Source organism: Nyctibius grandis, chromosome Z (assembly GCF_013368605.1).
Source record: "Nyctibius grandis isolate bNycGra1 chromosome Z, bNycGra1.pri, whole genome shotgun sequence".
NCBI classification, from domain to species: domain Eukaryota; kingdom Metazoa; phylum Chordata; class Aves; order Nyctibiiformes; family Nyctibiidae; genus Nyctibius; species Nyctibius grandis.
The window spans coordinates 99,310,398-99,325,789 of record NC_090695.1 but is presented as its reverse complement, the minus strand read 5'-3'; the positions used below and the strand labels follow the sequence as shown (position 1 = coordinate 99,325,789).

General features: G+C 49.0%; 2 protein-coding genes across 3 annotated transcripts; one reads left to right on the top strand and one right to left on the bottom strand.

Moving 5' to 3' along the window:
• Positions 1-186: 186 nt before the first annotated feature.
• Positions 187-8,184, bottom strand: EARS2 (glutamyl-tRNA synthetase 2, mitochondrial). Its single transcript, XM_068423264.1, has 9 exons — positions 8,094-8,184; positions 7,441-7,596; positions 5,911-6,100; positions 5,153-5,625; positions 4,213-4,321; positions 3,558-3,711; positions 2,959-3,089; positions 1,487-1,622; positions 187-891 (listed from the first exon to the last, which is right to left on the bottom strand). Exons 1-9 carry the CDS (start codon positions 8,170-8,172, stop codon positions 808-810), a joined length of 1,512 nt encoding a protein of 503 aa, XP_068279365.1. The 5' UTR covers positions 8,173-8,184; the 3' UTR covers positions 187-807.
• A 240-nt stretch (positions 8,185-8,424) lies between these two features.
• On the top strand, positions 8,425-14,985 carry UBFD1 (ubiquitin family domain containing 1). Of its 2 annotated transcripts, XM_068423289.1 has the most exons (7): positions 8,432-8,540; positions 8,723-8,989; positions 9,069-9,277; positions 10,418-10,483; positions 10,691-10,796; positions 13,258-13,340; positions 14,615-14,985. In XM_068423289.1, the coding sequence occupies exons 1-7, from the start codon at positions 8,453-8,455 to the stop codon at positions 14,723-14,725; spliced, it is 930 nt and encodes a 309-aa protein (XP_068279390.1). In that variant the 5' UTR covers positions 8,432-8,452; the 3' UTR covers positions 14,726-14,985. The 2 variants fall into 2 exon arrangements, with proteins under 2 accessions (XP_068279391.1, XP_068279390.1); XM_068423290.1 differs by lacking the exons at positions 13,258-13,340; positions 14,615-14,985 and adding an exon at positions 11,245-11,548 and having other exon boundaries at positions 8,425-8,540.
• The last annotated feature ends 407 nt before the right edge of the window (positions 14,986-15,392 follow it).

The following is a 15,392-nucleotide window of genomic DNA, read 5'->3' as shown; positions in this document are numbered from 1 at the left end:
TTCGTGGCGTGGAAGCGCACGCTGTGGGCGTGGGATGGCTCCCTAAAACATCCCCCCCCCCCTCCCCTCCCCACCCCGTCCCTCTGGCTGCTCCTCCCCTCGCTGGCGTGCAGAGCGAGCACGTGTTGGCGAGAACGGAATCGAATCCACCAAATTAATTTAATAATTAAAAGGTCATAATCCAAAAAGAGGAAAAAACATCCCAGTCTCCGGGTCAGGGATATTTTTAGCAGAACCACGCGCATGACACTGTGCAGAGGGAGGAGAGCTGCCCTCTCCGAGCAGCTCACTCAGCCTGGCAGGACACCGGGGCAGCTAAGAGGGCAGCAGCTATAATATACATATTATATTTATATATTACATATAAAAAAATACCTTCCCCACAGTATTTGTTGGGGACCTGTGTAGTCACAGCTGTAGATACCCCGACTGCGAGAGACCGATCGCTTGAGAGGAATCATGGTGGTACCAGAAATAGCATCACTTTCTGTCCACGTGCTCTGAATTTAAACGCTGATAAAAGTCTCTTTCTCCCAAGCTGGCAACCAGGCTGTTGGCACAAGATGAAAGCAGAAGGACGGACCTAAATCTGTATTTGGTTCCTCTCCCAGACAAACTGGCTTATGCTCAGTGCAGATACATACAGACCTGGAAACCTCATGGTGACACCTGCCTGGTCTAACGCCCAGCTTGGCTGATCAAAGATAATCATGCTGAGATCAAAGAACTCGGGTCTAGGACCACGACACGTGCTGCCTACACCATCCGAGGCCGCGGGCTGGCTGCTGGTGTCATTCCTCGCTCGTGTTAGCTAGACAGAGCTTTGTGTATTCTTCCACACACTTCTTTGGGTCCCAAAGTCACCATCATCTCAGCAACGCTCGGTCCATGCTGCAAACACAGAAGAAGTCACTGTACAAATGGAAACTTACACTTTTCAGCACGTGTTTATGCCTCCTCGTGACGGAAGTGATAGGGTGTACGTGGTCTACAGATTGCTGTTAGACCAAGGGCAGGGCTTTCATTAGCAATCTCAAAACAAGGGTTTGAGTGGGGGTTTTTTTGCCTCCTGAAGTTAAATGCTAATGCTGGACCCAGAAGGACTGAATGCCAGAGCCTAAGCCAGGATTGGGCTTTGAAGAACTTTTTTTAAAACTTGTGTTTGAACTCTGTAAAAGCAGATTGCACGTAAAATCCCAGTTTTGCCCAAAACCTACAACCTTACCAACACTCCCTACAGCTGGTCCAGAGGTTTTTCTAACTCCATATTTGTGACCAGCATACCCACGCTTTGGCAACTTCTGCCTTTCTGAAACTTTCAGAACAGCCCTTTCTTCCAGAACTGCTGCGTGTTGGTACGTTCACTCACAACAGCAACTGATGTCAGTTCTTGCAAGAGGTCCAAAAACCACTATCTTGCTATCAGAGAGAAGACAGCTGTTAAAAAAACCCAGGAGGTCTCAGTCTCCAAAATTTCATTTTTTACCTGCTGCCCACTGAGAGCCAAGCGAAGGAGCTTCATCACGCTGCTGTATTTAGTCTCCTTGGTTTGCTCCTGGAGGCTTCTCAGGTCTTTATTCAACTCCTCCACGGTCAAAACGGCTCCCTGCCTTGTCATGAGCCTTTAGGAAAGAAGATGTCCTTACCATCTGGGGACACACAGAACACAGGATTCCCACCCAGACTGACTCCTGACTTCGATGACTGCCAGCTACCTCAGACTGGTTTTGCAAAATCTTCTGGCAGCAGCAGCAGTTCAAGGTGAACTTCCCTGCCCCGTGCCAGGGCACTCCCTCTGCTCGCTGCAGCGTTGGTCATGTACACGGGTGCCCTCCCAGCCTGGCACGTGGGACTGCTCTGCCTCAACACCACTGCTGAAGGCTCTGCTCTGCCAGCCCACGCCTCTACTTCAACAGCACCAGAGCAGAATTTGTTCAGAAAAGCAAGCGTCGAGTTTAGATCACAGAATTATGCCAAGGACCTGGAAAACCACAGCAAAAGCAGTAATTCTGATTTCTTTTCTAATAATATGATTTTTGGAGATGCAGGAGCCACCGCTGGTGCTACTCAGCTGTAGGGAGCAGTGCTCTCACCCCTCCAGGCCAGCGAGCATTCTGACATTTAAATTACCATCACTGGGATTCAGTTACCACTCAGCTGTGACAAATGACTGAGGGCAACCAACTTCACAGATAGCTGGAAATAATAGCTCAATTTGCAGATACTGCCACCTTAATCACTCCCAAAACTGTTTTTCGGGGCTCATTTTAGTCCAGATGTGAGATCTGAACTGGAAAGGCAACTGACGTACACCCTGTCTGTTTGCGAGGTGCAGAGTAGCAGAGGGACGTGGGGCAGCAGTGAGACATGTTGGCAAAACCCCACAAAACTCCCTGGCACCGCAGGCCTGTCTGCCAGCCCAGCAATGTTCCTGAGCAGACAGAACTGCAGACTGCCAGCGAGAGACAAAGAAATGGAAGCAGGAGAAGCCACTCAGGGACGAGCTCTTCGGAAGTGACAGTGGTTCCAGCTGGACACGAACGGGGTTCATTCCAGAGACCCAGAAGTCTCATTATCTGAATTCACACTGACAAAAACCACCCTGCACTCCTCCAGTGCGATGCTACAGCAGACAAAAGGAGATCAGGTGGCAGGGGAAACCCTGCTAACGCCGCTGCTTCCTTAGCGCCGTCCTGGCACACGAACTCCTCTGTGCTCGGTGCTTCACAAAACCCAGACGTGACAATCCTTGCTCGAGAGCACTGATGTGAGCTTGCCTGCTGGCAAGCTGCTTTTCAATTAAAAACACAGAATTTCTCCCTAGTTATTAACTACAGCACATTCCAAAGTAAAGCAAATTAAATAACAACTATGAGCATGTGCAACATGGATACGGCAGCCAAGAGCAATGCTCTGGGGCAGGCAGGTGGGTGTGCACACAGCTGGGGAGACACTTACCCTAAGACTAGTTTTCCTATTTCATCTACTTCTGCAGAAATAGTTTGTAGCTGCTCTCGGGAGACTGAGGGCCTAACCCATAAGTAAGAATAATCAGATGACACCAGATTCTTCAGGAAGCTTATGTGACCCTGGAGAAAGAAAGCAAAGCTGTCAAGGATGAGGGTTAAGCTGAGGGTGAGCAAACTCATCCTGTCTGGACTTGACAACGAGTTACAGCGGGTCCAAGCACACCACTGTCGTGCACTCAGTGCTGCTCAGAGGAAATGGGCATCGCTGACGTTTAGGCAGCCGAGTTTTTCAGGCCCACGACTGCCAGTGTGAGCAGGGACACAGAAGCAGCCCAGAGGGCCGCGGCTGCACGCGTGCTGCAGAGCCACATGCGGGCTGACTCAGAGTTAGCCCGAGGAAGTGGCTTTGCCACGTTCATCTGCCGCTTTTCAACAGGCCATGGGGAGTCACGTGAGTCACCTGTCCCGCTGCCAGGAGCTCCAGAGCTCAGATCAAAGCAGTGACAGGACTCAGCTGAGTCTTCCTCCAGGAATCCCACAAAACCTCAGCTCCCCAAAATGGTGACACAAAGCCATCACTGCTCGTACTTTTCTCAGCAGAAGGACTCGCTCCACGTACTCCTTTTCTAGAACCTCTTGATCCACCTGTTGATCCCCATAGACGTGCTCCACCAGCAACTGCAGCTCTCTAATTAGCTTCTGTCGCAGCCCTTCATTCTCAACGTGACGGGTGAGGTGAATCCTGTAACAAAGAAGAAAACTGCTTTTGGACTGCTTTGGGTTAGGTTTAATCCAATCATCCCAACCTCAAAACACTTACCAATTAAAACTGTTAGAAAAGCAACATTAAACCCCAGACATTCTCCAACAAAGCCTTACGTGCTAATGCACCACAGCGAGCTGAAGATGTGGTAACTCTCAGTAGCTACAACAGTAGCTTGCAGAAGTACCCTCTGGAAGTGTTGCCTCTTTTTAGATGTTGTTTTGACTCTAAACTTAAGACCTTGCAACCTCCTGGCTACACACCATCTGCCCAGGCTTTTACAGTGCACCCAACACCAGTGTCCAAGCACAGGACGGGAGAGGAGACAGGAATGACCTCACTGTAGCGCAGCGAAAAGGCTGCCACGCTGGGACCATGCTTGACCCAATAAACAAAGTCTCCAGACAAAGCCAAGCACCAGGAATAAATTCTCACTGACGTACAGATTATTATGTTTTAAAGTTACCGCTGATTTTGTACCTGTTGAATTCTGGGAGTTTTTCAAGATCCAGGAGGGCAGAATGGGTTGTAATTCTGCCTATTTCAAACTGTGAGATCAGCTCCTCCAAAGTCCTCCCCATCTGTTTCTCTGCAAAACAACCCAACAAGGGAATAACACACATCCACTCTCCTGCAGAGAACCAGTGTCACTGTGCTCCTTGGCAAGCCTCAGGCGCAGGGCTGGGGCAGCAGCACACCCAAGGACGAAGTGACACAGGACAGACACTTCACAGGGCCAACAGGGACATACCCCAGCAAACAGGAGGGAACTTGTATCAGGCACGCACGGGAAGCTGCCCTCTCCCCAAGAGTGGGCTCTGCTAACTACTGGCGAGGAACTGGGACATTGTGCTTGGCTCTTCCGTGGAACACCCCTTCCACCAGTCAGCCAAAGAGATGTAACACCCAGCCAGGAGGCTCCACTGCCCACGAAAGGTTTCATTCCCAAGCAGAGTTCCCAAAACACAAGTTAATTTGTGATCCCCATGCAGCCAGAGCAACAAAAAGAGTCACTGACTCAACTTGTCATGGTCTTTCAGGTTAAACGAGAAGTGTGACAGACGTAACAGACGACACTGCAATTATTAACCATAAAACACAAGCTTTCCCAAGAGTTCACAGACAGTGTCTTCACCTTGAGATGAATGTTGTCCCGAGTGGGAACCCATTAAACATCAGACTCCATTTAAATGGCTGCACAGAGGCAGAAGGATTCCCACCATCCCAGCACACCACCCAGTCTTTCGCAGGAGCTCTGCAGAAGCCCTGGTGGCATTTCAGTGACTGGTCTCCTGACACCCATTTCCTGCTCCCTTCAAACACTGACAGAGTTCTCAGCTATTAAAGTAACAAACCTAACCCATTCCCCAAAGTCAGCATCGAGAGGGGTCCTAGCAAGGACCCAGCCTGGGGTCGTTACCTGCGAATCCAGAGCCGCAGTTGGTTATGATGTCCAGCAAGGCCTCGGGCAAGTAGCCGTCCTGAGCAAAACGCTCCAGGAAGATGTCCCCCTGCCTTTTCGACAGCTTGCCACCGTCTTTGTTCAGAAGCAGCGGGAGGTGACCAAACTGAGGGGGATCCCAGCCAAAGGCTTTGTAGAGGAGGAGGTGCTTGGACGTCGAAGTCAGCCACTCGGTTCCCCGCAGAACGTGGCTGATGCCCATGTAATGGTCATCCACCACGTTTGCCAGGTGGTAAGTGGGGAAGCCGTCCCCCTTGAGAACCACTGGGTCGCCTTCCACGTCAGCCACTTCGTGCTTGTTCCAGCCATAGACCAGGTCCCGAAAGGGTTCTACCCCCTTCTCCAGACGGAAGCGGACCACCCAGTCAAGGCCCTGCGCCAGCTTCTCAGCCACCTCTGCGGGCGTCAGGTACCGACACCGGTTGTCGTATCTTTGAGAAAGGAGAACGAAGGTCTTGGTGCAACACAGGCCAACCCCATCAGCCATTGTCACATTCCCAAAACTCTAAATGGATCCCTGAATTTTAGCTGTAACCTGCCCACTACGTGTCCAGTCAAACCACCTCATCTCTGGAGGTCGCTCCCCTAAGCCTCTCAGGGCTATGCTGGCTTCTCTCTCTACAGGTAGCCAGATTACAATCCTATCGCCACGCAAATCATCGTAGTTTTTGCAAGTGCAGCACAGAGGGAACCACCCGGGGACATGGAATCCCTACCGTGGGGTCTGCTGGCTCCGCAGAGCCTCCTTCTTCAGCAGCTCCAGGCGCTGCGGGGTACAGAAGCAGCGGTACGCCGCCCCTCTCTCCAAAAGCACGTCGCTGGCTCTCCTATAAAGGTCAAGTCTGCGGGACTGCTGGTAGGGCCCGAAGGAACCACCGCGGCGAGGACTCTCATCAGGGGGAATACCTGAAATATCAGCGTGACGGGACTTAGAAAGCCCTTAAAAAGGCAGAGCACAGCAGTCAGATTCCCCGGGACGTGGAAGATAAACAGCAGCCACCACCTTCAGAATTGAGAGTACTGTGGGTGAAGCAATGAGCAGAAAAAAACCACCCGAACCTAGCGAATAGTTGAGCAGCTCTGATGCATTGCTTAGAGCAAAACGTAGTCGGGGGTACATGTACAAAGTAGCATCCACCCTTTCATAGTAAAGGACACTCACACCACAAAAACACAGTGGAGACCCTAGCCAACTATTTTACCTACTCGAAATTTACTACTCAACAGCAAAGTCCTAGTCCCTTAAAGCTTACCTATTAATGGAAGCATCTGTGAGATCTGGCTCTAAGTTGATCACAATTCTGTATTCTAAACTCACCCTCACTTCTAGTTTTTAAGCTCAAAAAGAAGCAGAGGATTTGTCTTCATTTAGCCCACACCTGGGGCTAAACAATAACCAGGTGTTCTCTCACTCAATATCCCTTCCCCGACCAAGAAAGGGAACTGGGAAAAGGAGGGAGACTCGTAAGTTCAAATTTAAACAGATTTAATAAAATAAAGAAACCAATATCAATGATAATACAAAACACACACAATCATACTTAGCCCAGAGTTGTGGCAAGTCGCTCCATGGAGAGCAATTGTTGAGAAGGAGAAAGAGGGATGGGAGAAGAGAGCAGAGCCAAGAGCCCCCACCCCCAGCAGCTTCCCATTTACAGTGACCCTGAGGTTAATGCTATAGAACACACCTGGGGCAGCCTGGGGCAGCTGCCCTGGGTTTAACTGCTCATGGCCTGGAGCACCAGCCCACAGCTGGGCACAGCCTGGAACAAAGTGGAACAGAAAAGGGATTCTATAAATTTTATCCCAGCAAAACCAGGACAGGATTCAAAATGAAAACTGTCTGCACCTCCAGATCCCTTTTAGCAAATACTCCGTATACAAACAATTTCTGAGCTTACAGGGAGGTCCGTCTGCTCCAGCTTCTGACCTTTCCAGCACGTCTCTCGGGCACAACCTTTGTTACAACTGCACGTGGGGCCACTTTCACAAATTTGGATCTTACTCCGTGGCAGACAGCACAGCCAAAAGAAACCAAACCTAACCAGTTATTTCTGCTAGAAAACATCCTTCCAGTAGGACTTTCCTGACGCCTGGCTGTAGCAACGACCACATTTCAACTAATTCATCATCTGAAACGCTGCACAGCTTGCTATCATGCAAAATACTCTCCGTTTGGGTACCGCTAATCTCTAAAAAGAAGAGAATATTTCCATAAGTAAAAAATTAAAGATGTTTGTAAGTACCTGCCCAATCCAGCATATCTTCTATTCCCTCTGCAGCTCCAGGCACCACTCGATTTTGATCTGTGTCCTCCACTCTCAAAATAAAGGTCCCTTGGTGCTTTTTGGCAAAAATATAATTGTACAAAGCAGTCCGAAGGCCACCCAAATGCAGAAAACCTGTTATCGTGGGGATATGATAATGATATCATGAGGAGATGGTAATAATTAAGGCCAAATAAAGAGGTTTTTAAACAGGAGCTGGAAGGGCAATGCTGCCAGCGACGGCAGCGGGTACCGAGGGCTAACGGGAGGGGGGGGCTGCAGGGACACCCCCAGGCTCTGGGGGCCTTTGCTACGGATCTGAATTACCGGTAACGGCCTCCCAGGAACAGGCTCGGGAAAGGGGCTACGCGCTGGCACGTGTCGCGACACCCCCTTTCGTGGCCTGTCACAGGGCGGCACCGCCCGCCGCAGCTCCACCGGGGCCCGGCACGGACCGGGCGGCCCCAGCAGCAGCCCCGCACAGGGCGAGCAGGCGCCTCAGAGCGCCCCGCGGCCCCGCACCGGCCGGCCCCGCACCGGCCCTCGCTCCTGAAGTGCCTGAATTCACGTTTTCCAACCCAAGCGCCGGCCCCGCCCGCAGCGGAGCCCCCCGGGGGGCGGGCCGGGGTTACCTGTGGGGCTGGGCCCGAAGCGCACCCGCGGCCCCGGGCCCCGCTCCAGCCCCGCCGCGCCCCGCAGCGCTCGCGCCATGCCCCCGCACCGCCCACGTGGCCGCCGGCGCCGCTTCCGCCCGGCCGCGCCAGCCAATCCCCGCGCCGCGGCGGCCGGGGGGCGGGGCGCCCGGTACAGGCACCGCCCCCCTCCTCCTGCCGCCGCCACGGCCCCCGGCAGCGCGGCTGGGAGGAGCGCGGGGCCGCCCCTGCCCGCGTCCCCGGGCGGCGCGGACGGGGTCCGGGGGCGCGGCCTGCGGGGGCCGCACCGCCCACCGGGCCGGGAGGGGCGGGGCGGGCTACGGGAGCCGGCGCGGCCCATGCGGCAGCGGCGGGCGTTTCCCGGCGTGCCCCGCGGCAGATTGTACACAATCATCATGGCCGCCGCCGCCTCCGCCGCCGCCGATGGTAGGAGCCGGCGGTCCCGGCGGCGGGCGGTGCCGCGGGGTGGGGCGGGGCGGGGAGGCGCCGGCGCGGGGAGCCGGCCCCGGGCAGTGCGCGGGCGGCGGGGGCGGTGCCGCGGGGCGGGAGCGCGGGCGGGCCGGGGCAGCTTCCCGTTGGCCGGGCTCTTCCTGTCCGCTCGCCGCCAGGTCCCGAGGAGCCGGGCATGGAGGCGGAGGCGCAGGAGCTGCCGCTGGGTTGCGGCGGAGAGGGCGGCTCGCCGGCGGCGGGGAGGTCTCCGGAGGGCGAGGAGCGCCGGGATCCGCCGCAGGCGTCTGTCAGCAACGGCGGCGTGGCGGCGGGCGGGCAGGAGCTGGTGGAGCTGAAGGTTATCTGGAACAAGAACAAGTACGACGTGAGGTTTGGCCTGGACAGCACGGGGGCCGAGCTGAAGCAGAAGATCCACTCGCTCACAGGTCTGTCGGGGCTGCCGCCGCAGCCCGCTCCTCCTCGCCGCTCCCGGGCGGTCTCGTAATCGTTGTTCTTGCCCCTTAGGCCTTCCACCGGCTATGCAGAAAGTTATGTTCAAGGGACTTCTACCAGAGGATAAAACGTTGCGGGAAATCAAAGTAACGAATGGAGCGAAAATAATGGTTGTTGGCTCTACCATCAATGATGTTCTAGCAGTAAATACACCCAAAGAAGCTGCTCAACAGGAGGTCAAAGCTGAAGAGAATAAAAAGGAGCCGCTCTGCAGACAAAAGGTTATTGATGTCTCCGTAATGCCTGGCGCGGGGGAGCTGTGGGATTTGCGCGGTTCTCTTCTAATACTCTGTAATACCTTTGGGTGCTGTTCCCCTCAGAGCAGGCTGGGTTTCTCCTTTCACAGCTAAGCGGTAGAAGGGCTCTGTGCCGAGGAGTTCTAGCAGCAGAAAAACGTTTAGCCTGGCGGAGGCCGGGGCTTTGCGAGACACCGCGTGTGCCGGTGCCAGGCACAGCCTAGCCTTCCAGCTCAAACACAAGCTAGATTAATCCTGTTTAAAAACTAACTGATTTTTATTGGCGTAAAAGAATTTGATCTCCAAAAACTGCCTTTAAAATGAACACCAAGAGGGCAGTTCCTTCAGCTGTGCCAGCGCTGAAGGGAACGTGGGTGTTGAATGCTCCTCTCGCACGCTGAAGTGCTGCCTCCGGACAGGGAGTGCAGTGGTGTGGTGGCGGTGCTGCAGCGTGGTGGGCTGGTAAAGGATGCTCAGCTCAAGGTATTACCGGCCCCGCACCTTCCTCAAAATAAATTTGATTAAAAATGAAGTAGTGCATCGTTGAACTGCAACCTTCATGAAACGTGCTTTTGTTTTTCTATAATTTATCATAGTTCACGTTCACTGTAAGTTCCGTCATTGTTTAAAGGTACTCAGTGACTTACGAGCTGTGAGCATGGTTTTCTTAGTTACTACTGCTCTAATCTGTTCTGGTTTGCTGCTGTGTTGCGGTATGTTGCACTGTCAAATGTGGAAGGTTTTCTGCCGTTCACTGGATGTAACACTGGACTGTTAAACTGTCTTGCCAAACGCCAGCGATGTGATTCAGCATGTACGATATTAAAGTGGGGCTCGGGGTTCTTTAATTTTTATAGATATACATTTATGTATATGTATATTCTAGAAGGGATGTTACCCTTTGCATTATATTGGGGGTTTATTCATTTATATAATTTCATTAGACTGTCGTAGAAAGTGCTCGGTTAACTTTGAAAATTAACCGTTTCCTGTGTGATAAATGACTGTGAGTAGTCCTTAACTGTCCCTTAGTGCTGTCGGGATAGGGTCAAGGGTGCAGCTGGGTGTAAGTTGAGCAGCTCTGTGGTGTTTCTGTAAATTCTGATTTCTGTTTTTATATTGTAGCAACACAGAAAAGTATTGGATAAAGGAAAACCTGATGATGTGATGCCTTCTGTTAAAGGTGTTCAGGTAAGTAAGTAAGTACTTGAGACATTGTCATAATCGGAAGAGGGACCTTTTTTGTGGTTTGAGACCTTTCTTTGCTGGTTCAATCATTCTTTGTTACCTTAGTAGAAAACTGGAAAGATGGATCGTCCTTATGCTTAAAAAGCTCAGAGGATTTGGCTTTTCTTCTTAAAGTCCTTCACTGTGACTTCCTATGTTGCCTTTTTGTAGGAACGCCTGCCAACAGTGCCATTATCTGGCATGTACAACAAGTCAGGGGGGAAAGTAAGATTGACCTTTAAACTTGAGCAAGACCAGCTATGGATTGGTACAAAAGGTGAGTAACTAAAACTCTGAGATGAATAATTGATAACTGGGCTATAAGTTAATTGTGCAACCTAGAAATAGCTTCTGGTGTGGCTAAATTGGTATTGTAATACTTCAAAACTAAATCATGCATCCTCTTCTCAAATGCTGTTCTCCCAGATCATTGAATAGTACTTAATATTTTACCTCTCTTCTTGACAACTTGAGTTCAGTTGTGCCAGTAGACTAACGTTCCAAGCTGCTATTCATAGCTCTAACTGTAAATTACAATATTTGGCATTTCTAGCACATCTCAAAGCACGTGGTGAACATTGGTTTGATGCCAGTATCACACAGAGGCTCAATGACTTGGCTAAGACTCGAAAGGGGATCTTAGAACCGGGATTAAAACTAGGAGTGCTGGCATCTCTGTCATTATCTGTCCTTCCAACCAAAATTAGTTGGGTGTCTTGTTTCAGTGATGTACAGCTGCAGAAACTATGGCATGTGTTGCTGTGCAGAGGAGTCAGTTTACCGTCTTGAGTGGTGCCAGGAGGAGCTGAAAGTGCTGTGGTGATAACGTGCATTGCTGAGGACGTCTCAGATAACGCCCTGCCTCAAAGGAAGCTGTGCTCCTTTAGTTTGACCAGGATGGGGCAACATTACAGTGATGAGCAAGAGGAATAGAAGTGCTTGCTCACTGTCCCAGTAAAGTAACCTAATTGGATGGTAATATTAGCTTTGGATGGCACCTGCAGCTGCTACGTTATTGCCAAAGTAAGCAGAAATCTCGGAAGTTTTTGACCTTTCCTTTGTAGGAGAGACCTGACTGTGAAGATTTTTCTGGCTTTAGAACCTCTATCGATACCAGTTGCAGTGATTTTTCTCCTGGGCTAAGTGATGGAGCGAGACATTGTTCTTTTTCCTCTACAGGTTGGGCAGCCAGAACTTTTTGTTATTGATAACGTGTTCTAAATACATGATTAGTATTTAGGTGATTAATCCTCTTCCTTCACCTTGTAGACAAGTTTCAAATTTAGTATTTCTGAAGTGTTCTAGATTAGTGTTTCTTAAACTGTGAAATTTGATTCTTCTTGTAGTCATCTGTCTTTCATGTAACCTGTTTCCCTACTTCTCAAAGTTAGCAGCACCTTGCTTCCTTTAGGGAATGGTTGTAATTGCTGCCTGTTGTTGGGAAAAACCTCCTGCTCCGAGAAATTCGTGGCAGATGCCAGCACATAGGGGCTAGAATAAAACCAACTGGATGTTAACACGGTTTTTCACTTGCTGGTCCTGGAAAGTTGAAGCTGATTCTTCCCCCCCCGTCCCTGTGCTTCACAGATCACTTTGTACGTTTTTGTAGGCTGAGCTTTGGTGTAGGTGGGTGTTTCTCAGTTGCTCTGTGTCATTTCCATAGAGACATTGATAATACGGATTTGTCTGTCACTGAGATGCTGTGAAGAGTAATTGATCTGCAGGATGCTAAACAAGTGCAAAATAAGACTGTACTCAATGAATGTCGCGAGTCTGAGTGGGGTAGTTTGGCGTCAGCTTAGTTGCAGCACTGAGGTAGAGAATATTTGTCTTTACATCACTAAGTTTACCTCCCCATGTGCCTCTTTTAGGTAGGTGCTTTTTTTTTGATCGTACAAATTAGATATACCTAAGGAACTCATAGTTGGGTTTCTCCTTTGTAGTGTTTGTTGTTTTCTCCATCTTATATCCAAGAAGATAATTTTAGGCTGACACTGAAAGCTGGAACTGAAAGGAAGGATCCTGGAGTTAAGTCTTCAGGAAGTGGGGACAGAAATGAGACACAAAAAGTCTGCCATGAACCATATACTTCGTCGTTCTTGTTGGTTACCTCTGGCTGGCTGACATTACCCTGTCACGTAATTGTAGTCATTTTTTTTTTCAGTTTCTCTTTTTGTTTCTTTCCCTATTTACTCATGAATATTTCCTTCCCTGTGCTTTTGTAGTAACAGCTGAACACTGCCTCAGGGTAAAACCAGGACTAGGCTTTCAAAGAGTGAGTTAGCCTGTCTCCTTTCATCTTGTTCAGCCTTGTCATTTCTGTGGAGCTTAGTACAGTCCTTGGTAGTCAGGCCTGAGTATTCTCACACCTGGGCCAGCTTTCACTGTGGTGAGTAATCCTGGTGGTCCCAGGGGAGTTCCTTGGGGGGAAGCATTAAATAAAGCCAGGGTTTTTAGGCCTGAATCAGATACACTGAAGTACTTAATGCGATGCAGAGACATAAAATGCAAGGAACTGTGTGATCCAGCTTTGGACTCCTTTAAATCACTGGTGTGCAGGCTGTGGGGTGTGTGGTAATGTGGAAGACGGGCTCCTCGGCAGCAGGTATCCAAAGTTCAGCCCCAGAGGAGGCTGCTGGCATGAGGAGCTTTGGGAAGTAGTGGAGGCAGTATTTGAAATCAGTATGAAATACCACGTCCTCATATCAGAAATAATGCTGTGATCAATTTTAATGTAGAGAGAACAGAAAAGTTACCCATGGGGTCCATTAAAAATGTGGTGAGTGAACCTATTGAAGGACATGAGGATTATCACATGATGGTAAGTACTGTCTCTACTTTAATAATATCCAGTCTAATTACTTCATGCAAATACACAGAAGTGAGGCTTTTCAGATGGAGCGAGGTGGAGGTGGGCAGTAATACCAGCCTCGTGTGTTGGGGAAGGTGGGAGTGTGGACGTGGTCTGCTGTCACGGTGTAAATATTTTGGGTGGCATGTTGAGTATCTGCGACGTTGTGGAAATCTGGGCTGGTTTCACACAAATATTAAGTGCTTAAGTGTTATTTCATATCGTCTGTCTTGGGACAGTGTTAAAACAGTAAAAATACTTGCAATATAACTCACGATTTCTTAATATTAGTGATGTTTTCCTACATCTGGTTTAATTCCTAGTTTCTGTTGTATTTGTATGAACAAGAGGCCTTGCTGGAAGTTAAAAAAAAGAGTGATTTGATGCTGTAATATTTTTTTTCCCCATATGTGATATTCTGAAAAATTGGTATTGGGTCTAGAAAAGTCACACACTTAAGAAGAGAGCGGTGCTAATTCTGCTGAATTTTTGGCTGTTTCTTTTAATCTATGGGGTTTTTTGAGGTCTTGCTTTCCAAGGTATAGTAACTAACTTCTAATGTGAAAGTAAGTTCCATATATAAGTCTGTTTCCTTCTTTAGGGGAAGAAAGGGGAAGCGTTACACCTTAAAATTATGGTCTGCAGGAGGGCACTGACCTAGCCTTTGTCCTAATAATACTTGATTTTTGGTCACCCATGTGAGAAAATGTCCTCTGCAGAATATGGTACAATAAACTCTGACGCTGAAGCAAGGATAAAGGTTATTGGTGTGCCGTGGTGCTTCTCTCCTATTCATACTGACAGAAGTGGAGAATAGGACGTTATGTCTAAAAATAAATTCTGTGAAATTTTATGACTATGAAAACACAGTCGTTGTCTTATTTAGTTTCTGTTTGGCTTCTCAGCTCTGAGTGTTCCAGTCGTTTCTTTAGAGACTTTGAGTTATGCTTCAGATTCTGTCTTCCAGAATAATTTCCTCATGTTCTTGAGACTGGCCAAGAGTTTTTGTTACTGCTACAATATCGTGAAAGGAAAGAGCTCTTCATTTTAGTTGGTACTTTGCAGTTCTCGTTTCTCTGAGGAACGCTTTTTTAATTGCTAATCAAATACCTGCAGTGTGCACCGAGTGTTTGAGGGAGGCAGTAGGTGTGAGAGACTTGGATGTTGTAGTGGGTAAGCTCTGCTGTCCACTGGTACAAGCTGTTGTTTCCCTTGTGTAAATGTTGTCGTTTTTGACTTTGCAGGCATTTCAGCTGGGCCCAACAGAAGCATCTTACTACTGGGTCTATTGGGTACCGACTCAATATGTTGATGCAATCAAAGACACGGTGCTGGGAAAGTGGCAGTATTTTTGAAAGCACGCTCACCTCTGGCACAGGGAAATGGCACAAAGCTAAGGACACTGCTGGGAGAGGCCTCCAACGTCCCTGGATGTGACAGTCCTGGAACTTCTTAATAAAATACGATAAACGAGGCATTGATGGAAGCCAGAGGTGATGTTCTTTCACCATTAGTTTACTTTTAACTTAAAAATTTCACCATCCTTTTTCTGCAGTCAGCTTCAACCATATTTAAAGCAAATACAATGGAAATCAATAAATCTTAATTCACAAAATATTGTGTGTAATACACTTAAATCTGCTGAGAGTTGATCTTCCAATTTAGTTTTAAAAAAGAAAATATTGCAGTGTATTATTGAGGATTTTTTACATGGTTTGAACAAAAATATTTTCATAATCTTTCAGTTACAAGCGTCAGACTTAATTTCATTACTTGGTTGTGACTGAGAATTTCAGAAACAGTTTTTTAAAAATAAACTTTAAACAGTATGCAAAATTGACATTTAGTAAGCCATATTCTGCTGGCCCTTTTATTTCAGGTTTAACTCTTTGGTAGCAAAACTAATCTTTTTTTGTTAACCCAAAGGTGCCCTGTCTTGGTTTTCTTTCCTTTCCCTCTCCTTTTTTTCCAGTACCAGAAGCTCTGGGTTGGTTCTCTGTGCGGCGTGTTTGGAGCAGACAG